At 38.8% G+C, this 23,682-nt stretch overlaps 1 protein-coding gene across 1 annotated transcript in view; it reads right to left on the bottom strand.

Annotated features, from left to right (window-relative positions):
* Positions 1–23,682, bottom strand: part of PRDM5 (PR/SET domain 5) — a 224,758-nt gene that overhangs the window by 36,292 nt on the left and 164,784 nt on the right. Inside the window, exon 14 of the mRNA XM_059169390.1 lies at positions 9,223–9,308. Within this exon, the coding sequence (XP_059025373.1) occupies positions 9,223–9,308 (86 nt within the window). The remainder of the gene's footprint in view (positions 1–9,222; positions 9,309–23,682) is intronic.

The raw sequence follows: 23,682 nt of genomic DNA, 5'->3' as shown, positions 1-23,682 counted from the left end.
GCCTATCTGTGATGTCACCACAGGACTTGTGGTCTTCACAGCATCGTTCCAAGAGACAAAGGCAAAAGTTACAGACTTTCTCAGGATGGATGCTCTGAACTCCTAGAATATTACCTCTGCTGCATTCTAGTATTGGTCAAGCAAGTCACTGAGGCCAGCCCACATTCAAAGGGAGGGAAGTTAGACTCTACCTGTGGGGACATAAAGAGTAGCATGCGCATGCAAGAAGGGAAGAGTGATGGCAACCATCTTGAAGACACCATCACCACACTAACATACATTATGTTTCAGGCGAAGGGTTCTAGGCTTGTTCATTTGTTTCCAAAGTATCAAGTTAAGTAAAGAAATACTAAATGATAATGTAAGTACCATTAAAAAAAACAAAAAACAGGGACGCCTTCGGCTCAGGTCATGATCTCAGCGTCCTGGGATCGAGTCCCACATCGGGCTCCTTGCTCAGCAGGGAGTCTGCTTCTCCCTCTGCCTCTGCCTGCCATTCTGTCTGCCTGTGCTCGCTCTCTCCCCCTCTCTTTCTCTGATAAATAAATAAAATCTTTAAAAAAATAAAAAAAATAAAAATAAAAAAAAAACCTCTGCATAAAAATCACATTTGATGCCTGCAACCAGTTCAGTCCCTCACATCAATATGACTCTACTCTTGTAACCCTAAATACAATAAAAAGAATTTAAAACTCACAAAAGACTTTTGTCTGTTTTCCTATAGGATAATTTACTTACTGAATAAATTTGTCAAAAGTATGAAATGCAATTTAAGTTTTCATCTCTTACTATCAAAGCCTACAGAAATTCAGGGAACCAATCATCACATTCTAGAATGCCTAGACCAGAAGTCCTATTTAAAATTGGGAACATCAATTGATGTGCCAGAAAAGTATCCCTAACCAGGGAACCGAAATGTTTCTTTGCTGGGGATTTTAAGAGAGCTGACTAGCTCATGAGCATAGTTGCCCAGAGAATTAAAAAAAGAGGCGCTCTGCCAAGTGGGTCGATGACCATCAAAAAGAATTTTCACAGAAAAGAAAAAGGGAAAAAGAAAGAGAAAATGATGCTGTCAGTCCCTGAAAGGGGAGTTATTTTTCACATGGTCTGATTTCCCTTTTACAAAGGGAAAGGCAGCTTACTGCGATAGAATAAGAATGTTCAATTTCATGCAGGTGCATTTTCTGAGCCAAATAAAATACAACAGTATCTCAAAGCCATTTATCTTAAATGATACATTTGTAAGGCCTCTAAAATTCCCCAAGAAATATGTGTGGAAGCAACCAAAGATTTATTAATTCCAAAACCACATTAAAGATGTTTTCAAGAAGAGTGGCAACGAGCCATACCCTTTTGTCCCCACAAGCACAAAAGCTGGTGAAATTTAGAAAAATCCAAAATAGAAACACATTTCAATGTTTTTTCTCAAGTCATAATAAACTTTTAAAAGGTTATTAAATTTGTTTTTAACATCTTCCTCTTTTCTAGATATAAAAACACTCTAAATCTAAATTTCTAAATCTACTAGCTACTCTTCCTTCTCTACATGCATCATCACCATATCCTGACGTGCCCCTTCCAAGCATTTCAGATTCATCTGGGACTCCTCCCTAGTCTTCACCTCCTATACACAGTACATGTCTATATGTACTTTTCAATACTATTTTAATACTTTTTCAATATTTTTTCAAATATTTTTCGATACTATTTCAAAGGTGTCTCTCGTATATGTTCCTACTTTCAGGTCCAATGGCCACCTGGTGTGGGCTCCCTGTCTAGCACAGCTGGCGCCCTCCGGCCTCCTGACTGGGTCTCCCTGCCTCTAGGATGGCTCCTTTCATTCACACTTGAAGACACCTTCTCTGCAGTCTTTCTAAAAGAGAGGGAATCATGTCATCCCTCTACTCAAAATAAAACATATCACACAAAACAACTCGCTTCCAGGATCCATCTAAGCTCCTCAGTCCCAGCCTGTCGCAACTGCAGCCGGACTCTGACATGTATCCTCACACTCAGTCACGGTGGAGAGGCCACCCTACCGGATCTGGAGCTACTACCTCTCTCTCTTTCTCCCCATGGTTACATCTGCCTAGCATGCCCTCCTCCCTATTCCTCAAAGCTCAATTCACATACCACCCTCTCTCTCTCTAGCATTTCCTGGAATGAATTCACCCACCCCTTCCTGATTCAACAGGCTTGCTTCTTCGTTTGCCTCTAGGTTTTTTTTGTTTTGTTTTGTTTTGTTTTGTTTAAGATTTTTATTTATTTATTTGACAGAGATCACAAGTAGGCAGAGAGGCAGGCAGAGAGAGAGAGGAGGAAGCAGGCTCCCGCTGAGCAGAGAGCCCGATGCGGGGCTCTATCCCAGGACCTTGGGATCATGACCTGAGCCGAAGGCAGAGGCTTTAACCCACTGAGCCACCCAGGTGCCCCATGCCTCTAGGTTTTTAAGGAATGCCTCATCATGCGTTCATGAAGATTGTAAGCTGATTTTTACCCTTAAAAGACCTCTTTTTGTTCTCCACCAAGGCTACAAAAATCCTATATAATGTTCCTGTAGCTGGGAAAATTCTTGCCTCTTCTTCCTCTCAGTGTTCACTTCTCATTCCTCCTCTAGCATTGGCACCCACAATGAATGAACGCTTCTCTTTCCTTCAACGTCATGCTTACATTACATCCACATGGTGTGGCTTATGAGTGCTCTGGTTGGATATTTTTGTAGAGTTTCCAAATTGCCTCATTGGCATATCACCCTACAGCCTCCAGATAAATTCAGCAGTGCCTGATGCCCAGGGACTCTGAGACGTCCCACTTTGGTCTGGTCTCAGGGCCCAGGGTCTCACTGCATGGTGTCGGAAAAAAGTGCCAAGTGCACATGTTTGTTTAACCCACCCAAAACCTGAACTACCTGAGGATCAGGGACAGGACGTTTCATGAAGGAAAATTAACAAAATATAAAACGACATAAAAGACTTGCTGTTACTGTTAACCACTGGCAATTACTTGCGTTTTCCTATTTGTAAGAACTAATCTGGCTATTCCCACAAACAAGGCTGGATAGACAGCTGTGATCTTGAAGCTTATGTAAGTTAATTAGGTTTCTATGTGGTGTTCAAAAGGCAGACTCTCTGAAATAACTTTCTAATTGGTCCAGGTGCTTTCCATGTTGAAATTCAAAAGTGATTAAGTAAGATGTGAAGCCTTCTGTAGTAAATAATTACAAAAACAATTCCTTTTGAACCTAATGTTTACAAAATGGATATTTATGAGCAATGTGCCACACTTCAGTGAGAGTGTTTTGGCTCAATGTGTCCAAGGCAATAAAAACCTAAGGTCCATAATTTCCAGATGATTTTGTTCCTAAGTGTAATATACTAATTTGGGACTTGAGACATTACACATAAAGATATCTACCTCAGATATAATTTAGGGTGATCAAGAAGACCTTTTAGACAAAAGGACTACAGAGATAAGGAGGGGAGGGTTGGCCAGAGTGCCTAGAGCACCTCCAGGCTTAAAATCCCTGGGGAAATTAACACTGCCTTCTGAGATTGTTTCACTGAAAAGGCTTGGTTTGAAGCCACAGTGGCCAAACTAAAGAATCCTTCCCACCCACATGCAAAAGAAGTCTTCCTCCCCACAAAAAGCTGTCTCCTTCAACACCCAAGCAAAGAAACCAGCCCATGAATGGGAAGGAACGAAGTTAGATAGGAGAGAACCTAGACAGAGATGAGAAATGGCTCATAATGCATTGCCCCGTGGGAGGCCTGCCAAGCCCTGCCCTAAGGCAGACTGACCTCGCCACATCCTGGGAAACAGAATCCCTTTGTCCAAACCTAACACAATGGCCTAAACCACATGGGCCTATAAACGGGGATGCTTCCCTTACTAAATGGAGGTGTTAACTGGTCATGGAGTATAAGACTCTGCTTCCATCTGCTTTCCAAGCAGAAAATTAATCTAGAGACTTTAAGTACAAGAAGTTATCCCAACAAACCTAGACAGCTAAGATAAATTACTGCTTTGAAAATGTGAAGAAAAAAAAAAAAACACAAAGAACATCACTTTTACCCTAAAAAGAAAAAAAAAAAAACCACAAAACACAAAACAAATAAACAAAAAAACCCCATTGGATAATCTACATCATGGTTTTGAACCTAAGGTCAAGGGATGTTTTTTGAGTCCCCAGACAAGAAGGTGAACTGAAGGCCACAGAGAAAGAACGCGAGAACTCTTTCCCCTTGGTCACAGCACCAAGGATGAGGCAGCTGTTAGCTCAGTCAGTGGGTAGGAAGAAAACAAGTAAAACTTTAAAGGATTCTTAAACGTCCACGGTGGGCTATCGGGATGGTTCAGATCAGAATGGGGGTGGGGGGGGGGACCCAAGAACACTGGAAGTCCACACCATCCATAGCTTCTTTTCCCTTGGCTCCACCAGGTGCTGGTAAGAAAGATGAGAGGCAGGCTGGGAGGACTGGAGAGCCCCGTCATGATGCAGGCTGCAGGGCCGGACATGGTTTCAGGGTGAAACAGGCCCACCAAAAGGCACTCATCTGTGTTCTGGTCACTGTGTGGCCATGAGGTGGTGACTGGCCGCTGCCAGGGTATAAGCACAAGGCCACAGACCCTTCTGACTCAGGAAATGAGCAACTTCAGTCTCTGCCAAGACTTCTTATCTCCATCAGGAGGCAAAGGCCATCAGTGACTTGGGGTGAGGCAGGAGCCTCTTGTACACGCTGGTCCCAGGTGAAGGGCTTTGCCTCTGGGGAAGAACAGAAACTTGCCCACACCCTGCACCCTGCAGGAACTCAAAGGGGAGGCACTCTTGGACCTGCTTTTGCCGGAGATACACACTGATGTGGAGAAGAGGTCTACCATTGCCAGAAGAGGAGCAGCAACCTCAGATATGCCTAAAACTCTCCACTGACACAAGGCCAAGTTCAGCCACCTGCCCTTTCAGACCTGTGCTATAGACTCTTCTGTGATGACAGAAATGTTTTAAAACTGTGCTGTCTGATACAGGAGCCACAAGTTATGCATTCTATGAATCAGCCTTAATTTTGATTAAATTCCAATTCCATGTATTTACAATTAATTACAATTACATTTCCAATAGCCATATGTAGCTTGTGCCTGGGACACCATAGCTCCAGACCTGAACAAAGGCAGAGGCAGAATTTGCCCACCACTGGCCAAGGGCAGGAATGCTGAGAAAGTTCCATTTCAGAGGCTTAGGTACATCGCACCTACCTCACTCTATTGCTTGAGCAAGAGAACCAAGAGAGCCTTCTGTCCCACTCACATCTCATGCTGAGTAACATATACTAGCAGACTGCAATTAGTAAAGGGACAATGACACAGAGAGAGAAACCTCTACTGTGGCAAAGGCATACAGCATCTGTTTGGTAGAGGAGAATTACTGTAGAAAACCCCTGAACATCCAGACTTCCCAGTAAGAATGTCAAAATTGCAGCCCACCACGAGAGAAGCTTAAAGCCCACAGTACCTATAGCAACAATAAAACCCAAAGCTCATTCAACTATTGACTAGACTGGCTCAAACCCTTACATTAATGGCCTGGAAGAAAGAAAGGTATACCTATTTTTAGGTATAAATAATATTTAGCTTGGTATCTACTATTCTTTTACACACAGTAATTAGGCACTGAATAAAAATTTTGTGTGACATACAAAAAGCAACTCACCCAAACCCATTATCAACAGGCAGAACAGATAACACAACAAGATCAAAGGATGGCCCAGAGGGTGAAACTCTCAGACAATTTAAAACAACTATAATTAATGCGTTAAAGAATCCAACGAAAAGGTGGACAACATGCACAAACAAATGGGTAATTTTAACAGCAATGTGGAAGTAATTTTTTAAAAGCCAAATGGGAATATTAGAAATGAAAAACATGGTATCGAAGACGAATTCCTTCAACAGGCAGACTGGTAACAACAGAGGAAAGATTCAGTGAAACTGAAATTATATGACACACAAGAAGAAGAAAACCATGTTTAAAAATCAAAAAGCAACAAAACAAAACAAAACAAAGCAAAAAGCAACCAGAAGAGAACTATCAAGAGCTATGGAATAACATCAAACGATCTAACACATGTACTCAAAATCTAAGAAGAAGAAGAAGGAAAGAAAGGGACCAAAGAAGTAATATTTAAAACATGAAGAGAGTTTTCCAAAACACAGCTATTAATAACAAACTGTAGATACAAGCAGGATGGATACAAAGAAAAATACATCCAGCCCAACATAGTATTAAAAACCAAAAATATGGAGAATATATACTACATTGGAAGAAATGGATAAAAGGACTTATGCTGCGGCCTCTCCATAAAAGACCAATGACTATTTAGCCTTTTAGTAAAATGTGGATTCTAGTTAAATTGTCTCCCACACTTGCAGCCCTTACTGGACCACTTAAACGATAACTGGAGTAAAAGCATTTGTGTGCTCTCGCTAAGGCATCCGTGCAGTAACCACAGAATGTGAATCTGAGGATGAAGTCATGGCATGGCATCTTGTGCAGATTAACCAAAACTTCTCAGAGATGCAACTTGCTCAATAGTACAGTTTTTGTTGCTGTTCTTGTAGCGGAATTAAAATGATCTTTTGAAATAGGACAAAAAATCCCAGAATTAGAACTATTTAAATACTAAATGTAATGTGAGTACAAAACTGAAACTGATCTGTGTTACGGTCCAAATGTCATAATATCATTTTTATATTCGGTCCTATAAAACCCAAGTACTATTGGGAAAAGTATGAATTTGCATGGATTGTTCCTCTAGAATTTTTTTAAAAAGTCTCTTGGATCTTGATATTAATTAGATTGTATCAGTTGATAATCAGTTTTTGGAAAGCTGCACTAATATGCGAAGAATATCTGTATCCATTCAATGTTTAGGAAATGTAATTTCAAAACTAAAGCTGTCTGTGATAATATACAAATAATGCATGTAAAAGAATTAAGGAAGAGTTTGAGGCAAAACCTGAAAGGCTCAGATCTACTTACCCTGTTCCTCTGGAGTGCTCCACTAATTGTATGGGATTCTGTCTAAAATCTGGGTGCTTCTAGTTGAGGCCCTGTCAGGTGTTCCCTTAATCAAAGGCTGGGATTTGTTTTCTTTAGTGCTCGAGAGCTGTTAAGAGGTACCACCTGCACCTGGACACCTCCAGGCAGTTTCAGGATCCTGAGTCAATGCTCAAATATTCAAACGAACATGAGGCTTTTAAATTTGGGGTTGTTACTGTAGTTTGTTTAGTTTAAAAATACACAAGAAAGTATACCAGTCAGTAGAGTCAAAATATTTAAGTAAATGAAAGGCAAACATATGTACTAGGTAAGGGGGTTGACTCTCCAGCTGATCTGCTTGGGGGTTCCCATGTCAGTTGGGCTCCTTACTGACTTGTGCCCCAGTTTCTCACTTTTTAAAAGAGGGATCATAATAATATCTACCCTATAGAGGCCTCAAAGAATTTTTACATTTATTAACAGGTTGTTATGAGATCTAAATTTTGGGAGGCTTCTTAAATGAATATGAGGATCCAGACAAGTATCTAGCATGGGATTAGTGGTCTTGTATTTATAACTATTTGTATTGGCCTCATTAATAAACTTTATATTAAAACAAAGTAAAAAACTAATTAACTGAATTGGAAATATCACACTGTCTTGAGAGGACCCAAAAGGTAATTTTTTCCTGCAGTGATTTTCTTCTGTCGTAGAATCCTATCATCAGTAATCATGTGCGATAATATAGTTATGTACCCCATCAAACCCAGATATTGGTTAATATCACTAGTTTGGCTGAGAAGAACCAGGGTCCCTTAGTTTGTGCGCTGGCATCTTTAAAACATCTTATTAACACCACTATGAAAACTGCACACATAAGATAACTTCCCAAGCTGAACTAAAAGTAATTTAAATCTCTTTAATAATGTTCAAGGTGAAATAAATATTTAAGTCATATCATTATAAGCAGTCATACTTGTCTAATCCTTTATTGTTTATGAAGTAATTTTATATTCAGTAAGTACTCCAATTACTAATATTCATATAATATAAATATGATGTTATAAACCAGAAGGAGAAACCTGCTATGGATTTGGTTTAATGAATAGAGAAGCTGCCTCTGTCCTCCACCAGAAAGACAAAAAGAGTGATTTTCTTCACAAGACCTCTGGGGGTATCTTTTATGGCCTACAGAACTGAAGTGGAAGGCCAGAATATTATTATACTGGAAAGTCCATTATTATTATGTGTTTTCTCTAACGTTTTTATTTTATAGCTAAGGTAAAAAGTGAAATCCAGGAAAGGCTGAAATTAGAATTGCTCTTAGGGGATGAAGCAAGTCTCTTCAAAGCTGGAAAACATGTCATTTATGTACAGACAATAAGCACCTTTAAAAGGCCAGACTGAGAAGGAATGGGGTGGAAGATAATGCAGTGAAAAGAAGGGTAAAGCAAAATCAAGAACTATTCAAAACATCAAATTTCCAAGTGGAAAGTTCATATGAAGTATCTCACTGTGCCCTGAACAGAATAGTGAGTTAAGAAATGTAGCTGGATGGAGGGTAAGCTGCTCCCAGGTTTTTACATAGCCGGGGAGGCACATGCTTGAGTTTGGGAAAGCCGTATGTAACAGAATGACAACAGTGCACTGAGAGGTGTTGACAAGCTAAAGAACACAGGGCACCCTCGGAAAAGAATGGAAGGCAATACCAGGCAGCACGCTGTGAAGCAGTGAGTTGTCCTTTCCTGTTTTCTGCCTCTTCCAAGAACTTACATTATTTTCAACATCTTTCTTGCAAATGTATTTGCTCATGGGTATTAAAGAGTGGTCACGTGCTTACAGACGCCTCTATTCAAGAATGTTCCTATTACTGGCAAACGCTCTGTGAGGCAGCATCTTTTATACTTTTCCGTCTTAAAACGCTGCGATCTATTTGCAGTTTGCCATTTATAATTCCTGTTACTCCTAAGCACTTATTCCTAATCCAAACAATGGGGACCCATTTGGAGTTTGGACTTTTGCTTATTTCATTAGTTTGTCTTTTTTTAGAATTGATCCCCAAATGTCCATCATAAATACAAACATATAATTTTAGATATATCATTTTTACTTTCTCAAGTTAAATGTCTTCTCAAAAAAACTAAGTATAGTTTTATAATAAATATTAATGAGACAGAAAATCATCTTACCCTGGTGTGAGTCCGAATATGCATCTTCAGTCCATCATTTTTACTGAATCCTTTTTCACAGTAAGGGCACTGATAGGGACGCTCACCTGCAAAGGAAGTCTTCAAGTCAGAAAAAAGTAAACCAGCAAAGCAAGCACTGCCATCACTCCCTCAACTTGTAGCCTCATCACCACATACACTCTTGGCACTGCCAAAAAGAGGCTCCCTGCACACCTGGGCTGACACACCATGGGGGCTTCGGCGTAATGGACCATGCCTTCGCCTCCTGTGGAGAGAGACTGAGCCGCAGAGAGGGACTGAGCCCAGAGTGTGTTTCAATATTGGCCAGGAGCAGGCTTCCTGCGTATTCCTTTTATTTATTTTTATTTATTTTTTTAAAAGACTTTATTTATTTGAGAGAGGGAGTGATTGAGAGAGCACAAAAGCAAGGGCAGAGGAGAGGCAGAGGGAGAAGCAGACTCCCCTGCTGAGCAGGGAGTCTGACACTGGGCTTGATTCCAGGACACTGAGATCATGACCTGAGCAGAAGACAGATGCAAAACCAACTGAGCCAGCCAGGTGCCCTGGCATATTCCTTTCAATACTTGAGCCCAAATTAAATCTCCTGATTTTTAGAATCTCTTAAAAGGATTTTACATTAATCCATTCATTCTGTCACAGTACTACTCACTTCAGGGGTCTTTAATTGGTTCACTGATTCTTTGTTTTAAAAACAAAGACTTCATATTCTCTTTCAGTTGGGGTGATGAGTTTCAAAAGAATTTCACATACTGATGCAGGTTAAACAGAACCACTGGCAGTTTAATAACTGATCCATATCTGCTAATGTAGCTGAGTCTCTCGCATCTAGAGGTCATTATTTAGAAAAGAGCCATGCCATTTTTTTTAAAACAAGTAAACATACACATCACATTAAAAAAATTCTATTATGAAACAGCAAAAATGTGACAAAATTTAGTCTCTAGGAGGAATCTGAAGTTACCCTCTAGTCAAAGCCTAATTATTTAGGAAGAACAGTAACTCAAGTCACTACTTATTCTTTATTCTCTCATTTAGCAATGCACTTAACACTGCAGGACGCTGGACGCTGCAATCAAAGACGTAAAACTTCCTGTATGCCTTTCCTTTCCCTCCAGGACAGGGCTTTTCACAAGCAGCAGGTGTTAGTCCTTTATTCCTTCGGGTCCCATTTGATCCTTATTCTTGTTCAATCTGGGTATCACTCAAATTACTCCAGCTAACTCCCCTATCAGGTCAACAATGAACTCCTTGTTGCTCCAATGGTCACTTTTCATTGCAGTCTTCCTGGACCTCTCCCTTGTCCTTGATACTGCTTCATAAGATGACAGTGCCATTCTTGAGGAGCCTTGCTATATGAACTGTGTGTTTTCAGCAGTAACATCACGGGGGAGCAACTATACAGAGGCCCCAGCACAGCTGCATTTTCCCAGCCTCTCCCTGAGAGGGAGCACCCAGGACTCTCCCCTTGAACTGGGCACTGTAAAATGATGACAACTACCCAAAATGGAAATAAATAAACCAATAAACAAATAAAGTTACAATGGCAGTATAGATACAGGACTCCTTAAAGAACTATCTAGATTTGCCAACTTCTTCATGATATAAAAATCAACATTTATACTAGGTCAGTAGAACTGGAAATTTTGACCTTATTATAATCACCACCCTAGGAAGGTGTTTCTTCATTGTCAGAAGAATAAGGTGTGTAGAGTCCAGCTTATTTGAAAAAAATTGAAAGTATAATCTTATTCTAACACTGAGTTGATAATATATATTTATCTTAATTTCAGACCTCTCTGTTGAGACCCAGTCTTGAGACAGCCATATGTCAACCAGGTATCTTCATTTGGATATTCCATAAACAGCTGAAATACAGCATTCTGAATTCATGTCTTCAACTAATGATCCTGGATATCCTGCATATCCTGCCCTGATTAGTTATACCACACTCACCCAATTACCAAATAAGACACTTAGCCCTCCAACTTCTTTTTACTCACTGTCCTCTACATTGCAGTCTCTAAGTCACACTGACTGCCTTTCTCTGATATTTCTAGAATTCTCCTTGAGGATGTGATAAAAATGAAAATAATATTAACAGCAGTAGCAACAGCATTGACAGTAGAAGTAGTAGCAACAACTCTCATTTATTGAATTCTTGACCATCTAACCTTTACCATGCATACCCCCCTCACAAAGAAAGAACTGAAACATACAGCTAAATGCTAATGCTGATGGTGGTAACTCCTGAATCACAGAATTCCAAATAGTTTTTTTTTTACTTCCTTCTTCATAAAGTATGAAGAGCAAAGTAGTCTTTTACATTTTCAAAGTTTGTTTTATTCTAGTGATAATGAAGAATACTAAATGTTTATTTAATAAGTCAATCAACAAATCAAATCTAGGTTACAAATAAAGCATGCTAAAAACAGTAAAGTGGTTTACACTACAAAAAGTCATTTCAAAAAATTTTCTAGCAAGCCTAATATAATCTAATATTCATGGCTATTCTCTCTGTAAAGCTTTAGGTGTTTTCTTGCTCTCCAAATACCAATAGAATAGCCAGCAAACAAAAATCAAAGACTCATAGTCATCAGGTGAATTTTATGTTAATTAAGCCTTATACCAGGTTATTATTTTCTTTCATAATAGCTAAAATGATTAAGCAAGGAAAGAGATATAGTTAAGAAATTTTAGAGAATGGAGCATAACAAATCCATTCCCTACTTTACCTAGTGTCATAATATAGAAATTTTCTCTATAGACATGAAAACGTTAACTTTTGTTAGAAGCATAGATTTTCTCCTTTTTTTAGAATCTGATTGTCCTGAATTTGAATAATACTTGTCCTCTTTCTAGTTATAACTCTGGGGAAGTTATTCAACCTCACTGAACCTCTGAAAAATGGGATAAATTGTATCTATCTCATAGGGACAGTGACCATATATTCAGGTTTGCCTAAGGCAGTCAGGTTATGCTGGTTATCCCAGAAAAATGATTAACAGTACTCCATTCACTTTCACCAGTGTCCCAATTAGGACAATAAAAATACCCAGTTAACTATTATGGTTTGAACTATGTCCTTCCATTCATATGTTGAAATCCTAACCTTCTCCCTTCAAAATGTGTCCCTGGAAATGGTATTTGAGTAATGGAGTTCCCTACTCTCATCTGATTGGCATCCTTATAGGAAGAGGGCCATGTGAAGACAGGGACACACACAGAGGATGTCATGTAAAGAGCACAGCGATGCTGCCACAAGGCAAAAAACTACCAGAAGCCAGGCCCTACACAGATTCTTCCCTAGTGCCTTCAGAGGAAGTGTGACCCTGCCCACAGCTTGATCTCTGACTTCAAGTCCTCTGAATCCTGAGACGACAAACCATTGTTTAGCTACTCAGTTTGTGGTACTTTGTGACAGCAGTTGTAGCAAACTAATACAGTCACCCGATTCACGATGTTAGCTATTATTATTTTCAGAAAGGTATGTCTACCTCTCTGCTGCCCATGAGGCCTATGCAAACTACCCAGAGGGAAACTGGTACCTCTAGAGGACTGAACTTCTGTCCCATCCCTACTCCAACTCTGAGATCCAGTGATACTGAGCTGGTATGTTTGGGAAACTTGAGGAAGTCCAACTTTACTCATTCATTCTACTCTCCCTGAACAGAACTCCAGTTTTAAAGGATGTCCCTGGGTAAATGGCTTTGATAAACAAAATGCACTTGAAATCTAGAGTGTGTGGTTTAAAAATCAGCCCATACTGTACATGAAACTGCTACATTCTTTACCCATTTGGTTGGAGCACCTTTGCAGGAATCCTGCCCTTAAGACTCTGAGGACAGATTCTCGGTCCCACAGAATCTGAAGCTGCAGGTTACCTGTGTAAGTCAACATGCTAATAACTAATAAAGTCATTCGCCTAATTTTCCTATACTAAAAGGAGCTGTTATTCTTACTTTTTTTTTTCACATTACGCATATGATACCTTCCTTCATTATTTCAAATTACTGTGATGAATAATCTCTGGGAAACACTTTTGTCTACACATAAAATTATTCTGGAACAAACAGTGACCAATCTTCAATTTGAGTTAACCCTGAGAATATAAATCTTTCTTTCTTACTTGAACACCCCCAGTATATAGGTTCTGACATACAATATGAAGCAAATCCAAGGAACTACTATTTTTTTTAAAGATTTCATTTATTTATTTATTTAAGAGATGGGGAGAGTGTTTGTGTATGTGAGTGACAGGAGGGGCAGAGGGAGAGGAAGCAGCCTCCCTGCTAAGCAAGGAGCCTGACATGGGCTTGATCTCATGACCCTAAGATCATGACCTGAGCTGAAACCAAGAGTCAGATGTTTAACTGACTGAGCCACCCAGGTGCCCCTAAAAACTACTATTTTTTTAATATCTCTGATAGATTTAGATATTGTCTTCATTTTGCTCAGGCTAATTAAAATGTTCAAATTTTGACTAACCTGAATATTAATTAATCTAGGAATTAGCTAAAAATTATAGCTAAAAAACAATCTAAATGGAAATAATAGCTGAAACATATAGAACCTCTGTTCTGTTCAGAATGCCTAATGTGCATTAGCAATTTTAATTCTTGCAACCTTATGATCTAGGTATTCTATTCCTAGTTACAAATGAAGAAAGTAAGCCACTGAAGGGATAAGTACTTTGCTCAGGATGACATAGCTATAAAGTGGTGGAATCAGAGTTTTAACCCTTAACTCTTATGTCATTACATAAATTAAAAAAATCAGAGTTTTAACCCTTAACTCTTATGCCATTACATAAATTAAAAATATGGCTAGTATTTTGCATAAATTAGATTAGCCTTTCTAAAGTTTTTGACAAAAACTTGGCTTCTTGTAATAGCAGTTAACATTAACCAGATCTTTCTGGCTGGTAAATTCAAGCATCATTTTACTTATCAAAGCTCTTCAAGAAAAAATAGGGGGGGGAGGAGTCAAGATGGCGGAGAAGTAGCAAGCTGAGACTGCTTCAGCTAGCCGGAGATCAGCTAGATAGCTTATCTAAAGATTGCAAACACCTGAAAATCCATCGGCAGATCGAAGAGAAGAAGAACAGCAATTCTGGAAACAGAAAAACAACCACTTTCTGAAAGGTAGGACTGGCGGAGAAGTGAATCCAAAGCGACGGGAAGATAGACCCCGGGGGGAGGGGCCGGCTCCCGGCAAGCGGCGGAGCAACCACGCACAAAATCAGGACTTTTAAAAGTCTGTTCCGCTGAGGGACATCGCTCCAGAGGCTAAACCGGGGCGAAGCCCATGCGGGGTCAGCGTGGCCTCAGGTCCCGCAGGGTCACAGAAGGATCGGGGGTGTCTGAGTGTCGCAGAGCTTGCGGGTATTGGAACGGGAAAGCCGGCTACAGAGACAGAGCCGACAGTAAGCTCGCAGCTCCGTGTTACCTTGAACCGGTCGCAGGCTCGGTGAGCTCGGAGCGCGGCCGGAGGTCAGGCAGACGGGAGTAACTGGGCGCTATTCTCTGAGGGCGCACTGAGGAGTGGGGCTCTGGGCTCTCGGCTCCTCCGGGCCGGAGACCAGGAGGCCGCCATTTGTATTCCCGTCCTCTGGAACTCTACGGAAAGCGCTCAGGGAACAAAAGCTCCTGAAAGCAAACCCGAGCGGATTACTCACCCCGGCCCCGGGTAAGGGCGGTGTAATTCCGCCTGGGGCAAAGACACTTGAGAATCACTACAACAGGCCCCTCCCCCAGAAGATCAACAAGAAATCCAGCCGAGACCAAGTTCACCTACCAAGGAGTGCGGTTTCAATACCAAGGAGAGCAGCAGAATTCCAGAGGAGGAGAAAGCCAAGCACGGAACTCATGGCTTTTTTCCTGTGATTTTTTTTAGTCTTGCAGTTAATTTAATTTTTTCTTTTTCATTTTTTTTTTTTTTCTCGCCTTCGGGTAAAATTTTTTTTTTTTTAACTGTTACCTTTTTCTTTTTTAACGATTTTTTACTAGTTTATCTAATATATATATATATTTTTTTACATTTTTCTTAGGTGTTTTCTTTTTTAAAAAAAATTCTTTTCTTTTTTTTTTTTTCTTTTTTCTTTCTTCCTTTTTGAACCTCTTTTTATCCCCTTTCTCCCCACTCACGATTTTGGATCTCTTCTAATTTGGCTAAAACATATTTTCCTGGGGTTGTTGCCACCCTTTTAGTATTTTACTTGCCCCTTCATTTACTCTTATCTGGACAAAATGACAAGACGTAAAAATTCACCACAAAAAAAAGAACAAGAGGCAGTACCGAAGGCTAGGGACCTAATCAATACAGACATCGGTAATATGTCAGATCTAGAGTTCAGAATGACAATTCTCAAGGTTCTAGCCGGGCTCGAAAAAGGCATGGAAGATATTAGAGAAACCCTCTCGAGAGATATAAAAGCCCTTTCTGGAGAAATAAAAGAACTAAAATCTAACCAAGTTGAAATCAAAAAAGCTATTAATGAGGTGCAATCAAAAATGGAGGCTCTCACTGCTAGGATAAATGAGGCAGAAGAAAGAATTAGTGATATAGAAGACCAAATGACAGAGAATAAAGAAGCTGAGCAAAAGAGGGACAAACAGCTACTGGACCATGAGGGGAGAATTCGAGAAATAAGTGACACCATAAGACGAAACAACATTAGAATAATTGGGATTCCAGAAGAAGAAGAAAGTGAGAGGGGAGCAGAAGGTATACTGGAGAGAATTATTGGGGAGAATTTCCCCAATATGGCAAAGGGAACAAGCATCAAAATTCAGGAGGTTCAGAGAATGCCCCTCAAAATAAATAAGAATAGGCCCACACCCCGTCACATAATAGTAAAATTTACAAGTCTCAATGACAAAGAGAAAATCCTGAAAGCAGCCCGGGAAAAGAAGTCTGTAACATACAATGGTAAAAATATTAGATTGGCAGCTGACTTATCCACAGAGACCTGGCAGGCCAGAAAGAGCTGGCATGATATTTTCAGAGCACTAAACGAGAAAAACATGCAGCCAAGAATACTATATCCAGCTAGGCTATCATTGAAAATAGAAGGAGAGATTAAAAGCTTCCAGGACAAACAACAACTGAAAGAATTTGCAAATACCAAACCAGCTCTACAGGAAATATTGAAAGGGGTCCTCTAAGCAAAGAGAGAGCCTACAAGTGGTAGATCAGAAAGGAACAGAGACCATATACAGTAACAGTCACCTTACAGGCAATACAATGGCACTAAATTCATATCTCTCAATAGTTACCCTGAATGTGAATGGGCTAAATGCCCCTGTCAAAAGACACAGGGTATCAGAATGGATAAAAAAACAAAACCCATCTATATGTTGCCTCCAAGAAACACATTTTAAGCCCGAAGACACCTCCAGATTTAAAGTGAGGGGGTGGAAAAGAATTTACCATGCTAATGGACATCAGAAGAAAGCAGGAGTGGCAATCCTTATATCAGATCAATTAGATTTTAAGCCAAAGACTGTAATAAGAGATGAGGAAGGACACTATATCATACTCAAAGGGTCTGTCCAACAAGAAGATTTAACAATTTTAAATATCTATGCCCCCAACGTGGGAGCAGCCAACTATATAAACCAATTAATAACAAAATCAAAGAAACACATAAACAACAATACAATAATAGTAGGGGACTTTAACATTCCCCTCACTGAAATGGACAGGTCATCCAAGCAAAAGATCAGCAAGGAAATAAAGGCCTTAAATGACACACTGGACCAGATGGACATCACAGATATATTCAGAATATTTCATCCCAAAGCAACAGAATACACATTCTTCTCTAGTGCACATGGAACATTCTCCAGAATAGATCACATCCTCGGTCCTAAATCAGGACTCAACCGGTATCAAAAGATTGGGATCATTCCCTGCATATTTTCAGACCACAATGCTCTAAAGCTAGAACTCAACCACAAAAGGAAGTTTGGAAAGAACCCAAATACATGGAGACTAAACAGTATCCTTCTAAAGAATGAATGGGTCAACCGGGAAATTAAAGAAGAATTGAAAAAAATCATGGAAACAAATGATAATGAAAATACAACGGTTCAAAATCTGTGGGACACAACAAAGGCAGTCCTGAGAGGAAAATATATAGCGGTACAAGCCTTTCTCAAGAAACAAGAAAGGTCTCAGGTACACAACCTAACCCTACACCTAAAGGAGCTGGAGAAAGAACAAGAAAGAAACCCTAAGCCCAGCAGGAGAAGAGAAATCATAAAGATCAGAGCAGAAATCAATGAAATAGAAACCAAAAAAACAATAGAACAAATCAACGAAACTAGGAGCTGGTTCTTTGAAAGAATTAATAAAATTGATAAACCCCTGGCCCGACTTATCAAAAAGAAAAGAGAAAGGACCCAAATAAATAAAATCATGAATGAAAGAGGAGAGATCACAACTAACACCAAGGAAATACAAACTATTATAAGAACATACTATGAGCAACTCTACTCCAACAAATTTGACAATCTGGAAGAAATGGATGCATTCCTAGAAACATATAAACTACCACAACTGAACCATGAAGAAATAGAAAGCCTGAACAGACCCATAACCAGTAAGGAGATTGAAACAGTCATTAAAAATCTCCAAACAAACAAAAGCCCAGGGCCAGACGGCTTCCCGGGGGAATTCTACCAAACATTTAAAGAAGAACTAATTCCTATTCTCCTGAAACTGTTCCAAAAAATAGAAATGGAAGGAAAACTTCCAAACTCATTTTATGAGGCCAGCATCACCTTGATCCCAAAACCAGACAAGGATCCCACCAAAAAAGAGAGCTATAGACCGATATCCTTGATGAACACAGATGCGAAAATACTCAACAAAATACTAGCCAATAGGATTCAACAGTACATTAAAAAGATTATTCACCACGACCAAGTGGGATTTATTCCAGGGCTGCAAGGTTGGTTCAACATCCGCAAATCAGTCAATGTGATACAACACATCAATAAAAGTAAGAACAAGAACCATATGATACTCTCAATAGATGCTGAAAAAGCATTTGACAAAGTACAACATCCCTTCCTGATCAAAACTCTTCAAAGTGTAGGGATAGAGGGCACATACCTCAATATCATCAAAGCCATCTATGAAAAACCCACCGCAAATATCATTCTCAATGGAGAAAAACTGAAAGCTTTTCCGCTAAGGTCAGGAACACGGCAGGGATGTCCATTATCACCACTGCTATTCAACATCGTACTAGAGGTCCTAGCCTCAGCAATCAGACAACAAAAGGAAATTAAAGGCATCCAAATCGGCAAAGAAGAAGTCAAATTATCACTCTTCGCAGATGATATGATACTATATGTGGAAAACCCAAAAGACTCCACTCCAAAACTGCTAGAACTTATACAGGAATTCAGTAAAGTGTCAGGATATAAAATCAATGCACAGAAATCAGTTGCATTTCTCTACACCAACAGCAAGACAGAAGAAAGAGATATTAAGGAGTCAATCCCATTTACAATTGCATCCAAAACCATAAGATACCTAGGAATAAACCTAACCAAAGAGACACAGAATCTATACTCAGAAAACTATAAAGTACTCATGAAAGAAATTGAGGAAGACACAAAGAAATGGAAAAATGTTCCATGCTCCTGGATTGGAAGAATAAATATTGTGAAAATGTCTATGCTACCTAAAGCAATCTACACATTTAATGCAATTCCTATCAAAGTACCATCCATCTTTTTCAAAGAAATGGAACAAATAATTCTAAAATTTATATGGAACCAGAAAAGACCTCGAATAGCCAAAGGGATATTGAAAAAGAAAGCCAACGTTGGTGGCATCACAATTCCGGACTTCAAGCTCTATTACAAAGCTGTCATCATCAAGACAGCATGGTACTGGCACAAAAACAGACACATAGATCAATGGAACAGAATAGAGAGCCCAGAAATAGACCCTCAACTCTATGGTCAACTAATCTTCGACAAAGCAGGAAAGAATGTCCATTGGAAAAAAGACAGCCTTTTCAATAAATGGTGCTGGGAAAATTGGACAGCCACATGCAGAAAAATGAAATTGGACCATTTCCTTACACCACACACAAAAATAGACTCAAAATGGATGAAGGACCTCAATGTACGAAAGGAATCCATCAAAATCCTTGAGGAGAACACGGGCAGCAACCTCTTCGACCTCTGCCGCAGCAACATCTTCCTAGGAACAACGCAAAAGGCAAGGGAAGCAAGGGAAAAAATGAACTACTGGGATTTCATCAAGATCAAAAGCTTTTGCACAGCAAAGGAAACAGTTAACAAAATCAAAAGACAACTGACAGAATGGGAGAAGATATTTGCAAACGACATATCAGATAAAGGACTAGTGTCCAGAATCTATAAAGAACTTAGCAAACTCAACACCCAAAGAACAAATAATCCAATCAAGAAATGGGCAGAAGACATGAACAGACATTTCTGCAAAGAAGACATCCAGATGGCGAACAGACACATGAAAAAGTGCTCCATATCACTCGGCATCAGGGAAATACAAATCAAAACCACAATGAGATATCACCTCACACCAGTCAGAATGGCTAAAATCAACAAGTCAGGAAATGACAGATGCTGGCGAGGATGCGGAGAAAGGGGAACCCTCCTACACTGTTGGTGGGAATGCAAGCTGGTGCAGCCACTCTGGAAAACAGCATGGAGGTTCCTCAAAATGTTGAAAATAGAACTGCCCTATGACCCAGCAATTGCACTATTGGGTATTTACCCTAAAGATACAAATGTAGTGATCCAAAGGGACACATGCACCCGAATGTTTATAGCAGCAATGTCCACAATAGCCAAACTATGGAAAGAACCTAGATGTCCATCAACAGATGAATGGATCAAGAAGATGTGGTATATATACACAATGGAATACTATGCAGCCATCAAAAGAAATGAAATCTTGCCATTTGCAACAACATGGATGGAACTAGAGCGTATCATGCTTAGCGAAATAAGTCAAGCAGAGAAAGACAACTATCATATGATCTCCCTGATATGAGGAAGTGGTGATGCAACATGGAGGCTTAAGTGGGTAGAAGAATAAATGAAACAAGATGGGATTGGGAGGGAGACAAACCATAAGTGACTCTTAATCTCACAAAACAAACTGAGGGTTGCCGGGGGGAGGGGGTTGGGGAGAAGGGGGTGGGATTATGGACATTGGGGAGGGTATGTGATTTGGTGAGTGCTGTGAAGTGTGTAAACCTGGTGATTCACAGACCTGGGGATAAAAATATATGTATATAAAAAATATATGTTTATAAAAAATAAAAAATTATAAAAAAAAAAAAAAATAGGGGGCAGGTCAGGAATGTGTGTTGTCTCAAAGCAGGTCCCAAGTGAATGCAAATACTAACACAATATAAAGCTGTGTATTGAGAACTATATATAGGTAGACACCTTCAATATTTAGAAGGTAAATACAATACTGGCAAATATCTATGAGATTTAACTACCAATAGTCAAATTTAATGACCATAGTAGCACAAATAATACTGATGTGTACATAATGGCAAAATATTTTTCACTTAACTAAGGAAAATAGATGAGTTCTTTGCAATTGCTTTTTTCTTTAAATTACATTCTGACACCAAGCATTAAAATCCACTCGTGTTTTCTTCAAACATACCAAGGAACAAACAGAAGCACTGATGGCGATTGTAGAAGGTTAATTTTAAGTTGATTTCCAAAGATACCCCAGAGTGGATACTCCATGAAGCTACTTTAGTCATGTATTAAATATTTTTTGAGCACATATCCTCTTCTCATTACTGTCCTGGGCTTTGGGAATGCAGCTGCAAATAGACCACAAAGTCACTGCGTTTTCGATTTTGCTAGTGTAGTGAGAAAGACAAGAAAAATTAGAGAAAAACCCCAAGATTTTCAGATACTGATAAACTACATGAAGAAAATAAAACAAGGAGGTTGGTTTAAGGAAGACCTCTAAGGGAGTGGGTCTAAGGACTGAGCTAAGGTTGTTGTGAAAGGCAAAAACAGTAAGTGAATACCAATGCCAATCCTTGATGTTAACTTCATATGACTGAAGCACACTCTTTTTTTTTTTTTTTTAACTCTTCATATTTGAATTAGAATTATTTAAGCTTACTGGGCTTGAAATAAGCGCATCCAAATTCTCACTGCTGGCATACCTGAGATGGGAGTAGCTTAAAAGTATTTGAAATGTGTGGGGAGGAGTGTGAAAAATGTCCAGAAAAGAGCTCCAGACAACTGGAGATGGCCTTCTAGATGCAGCTAGTGATAATGAGAGGGGACACCAGGATGCCACATGGAACACTTATAGAGTCCAGGCTGGCCCTAAAACAAGTTACCCAACTTGAGTCTTTGTAGAAGAAAATGCACTACAACAACAACCATCTGGTGGCAAATATAACTAAAAACAATTGGAAAAAGCAGATTCTAGTTTAATATATGCCATTAGAACAATGATTTATTGATGTTAGCATTGTTTTATGAAATATAATTTCAATTAAAGACATCAGAAAGCACTCTAACCTTCACCAAGGGACTAACATATTAATTTTGAAACAGAATCTTAAAATGCATGAAGGGAGTACACATTAGCATTCATCTCCATGAGAAAAGGATCTTAAAGCCAAGCATCATTGACTACCCATCTATTGCTCCAAACTAATTCAACGTTCAACATCTTCACCCAAATTTTTTCTTAAGATCTATGTTTATGTTATATGAAATTAATAAAACAAAATCTTGCAAACCTTGATATTATTAAATTAGCACCTGGATTTGATTTAAGAAATAAACTTGACCACTCTATAAAGGGGATCAGAGATCAAATTTTGTTTCAAGCTACTAAACATATTGAATACAACACATTTAGCAATAATGACCATGATCAACCTTGAAAATTAAAAAGTGTTAAAATGACTAATGGTTAAAATGATAAATTTTATGTTCTGCTTATTTTACCACAATTTTAAAAGAGAAGTGTAATGCCAACGAGCCCTATGCTTTGAAAGACTTTGTACAAGCAGAAAAGCTTCGATATGTAATGTAAACATTTTAAGAGATTTTGACTAAAATAAAATGGATTATTTTCAGAAAACAGTTAAATAATTTTAACTTTTATTTTGTCAACACATGTTTAAAACCTGTAAGATTTCAGAAAGCTCTCATAGTTTTCTAAAAAGAGAAAAAGATATATACTACAGAAAACGTAATTTAAGATGAAATAAAATTAAACTCTCACTTTCAATGACTCAAAATTAAATAATGTTTAAATAATTAATTAAATAAGATTTAAATATTTTGGAGCCAGAGTTTTACTTTTTACATTGAGTTTTCCAACAAAAATCAATTTTGGAGAAGGCAATTTTCACCTTGAAAGTGTGTGTTTCATGAAAAGTAAGACGGTTCCATGTTGTTGAACTTCAAAATACAAGCTTTATATAGAAATTCTTTACAACGTTAAATTTGTCTTCCACAATATCATGAGACTGGCTTGTTTTGCTTTTGTGGACTAAGGAAATTGTTACAAGATATCAAAGTGACTTATTCTAAATAAAAATGAAATAAAAATGTAATGGGGCAAGCATCAACCAATCACTTTTCCAATTTCACCATTCCAATTCCACCATTCCAATCCCCTCAATTTATGGAGCATCTAATAAACTAAAACTACACCACAGAGAGAAGTGAAATGCTACCCTGACAGATGGGAGTAGCTCAAGTTCTTCTTGGTACTTTTCTATCATTTGAAATACTTCTTTTTTCCTTCTGTAGCAAAAAGAGCCATGAAAGCCCACTCACCTCACTGAACCTCACACTGTAACTCTTAGAATTCTCCTATTAATCAAATCCTGCAAAAATCTCACTTGATCTGAAGAAATTAAGTCCAAGGACACTGTCTTTGAAAGAAAAACAAAGTCTGAACTTGACATTTTCTTCTTGAGTATTTACAGAGATACTCTATTTTTAAAAGTTTAAAGAGTAAAATTTACTAAATGCGGAGATCTTTACTTCTCAAAATACTTTTGCCACCTGAATCAAAACAAATCAAGTCTTTTTTTTTTTTAATGCAAGGTTCTATGAGGTTTTTTTTTTTTACAAAAAAAAAAAAAGTAAAGTAAAAGATGCAGTCTTTTCCTTAAGAATCTTACAGTTAACAGTATCCATCCCTCACTTCTGAAAAGAAGCTCAAATAAAGAGCCATAACTATTTATGGGTTGAAGGTAAAATAAAAACTGAGTTTTATAGATGTAAACAAAATAGAATACATGACACAGAATAAAAAAGGACACGAGTTAAAGAATAATTAGAAATATATAATTAGGGGCGCCTGGGTGGCTCAGTGGGTTAAGCCTCTGCCTTTCGGCTCAGGTCATGGTCTCAGGGTCCTGGG

This window comes from Mustela lutreola, chromosome 1 (genome assembly GCF_030435805.1).
Source record: "Mustela lutreola isolate mMusLut2 chromosome 1, mMusLut2.pri, whole genome shotgun sequence".
Lineage (NCBI taxonomy): Eukaryota > Metazoa > Chordata > Mammalia > Carnivora > Mustelidae > Mustela > Mustela lutreola.
The sequence above is the reverse complement of the archived record's forward strand: the minus strand, read 5'-3'. Positions and strand labels throughout refer to the sequence as shown.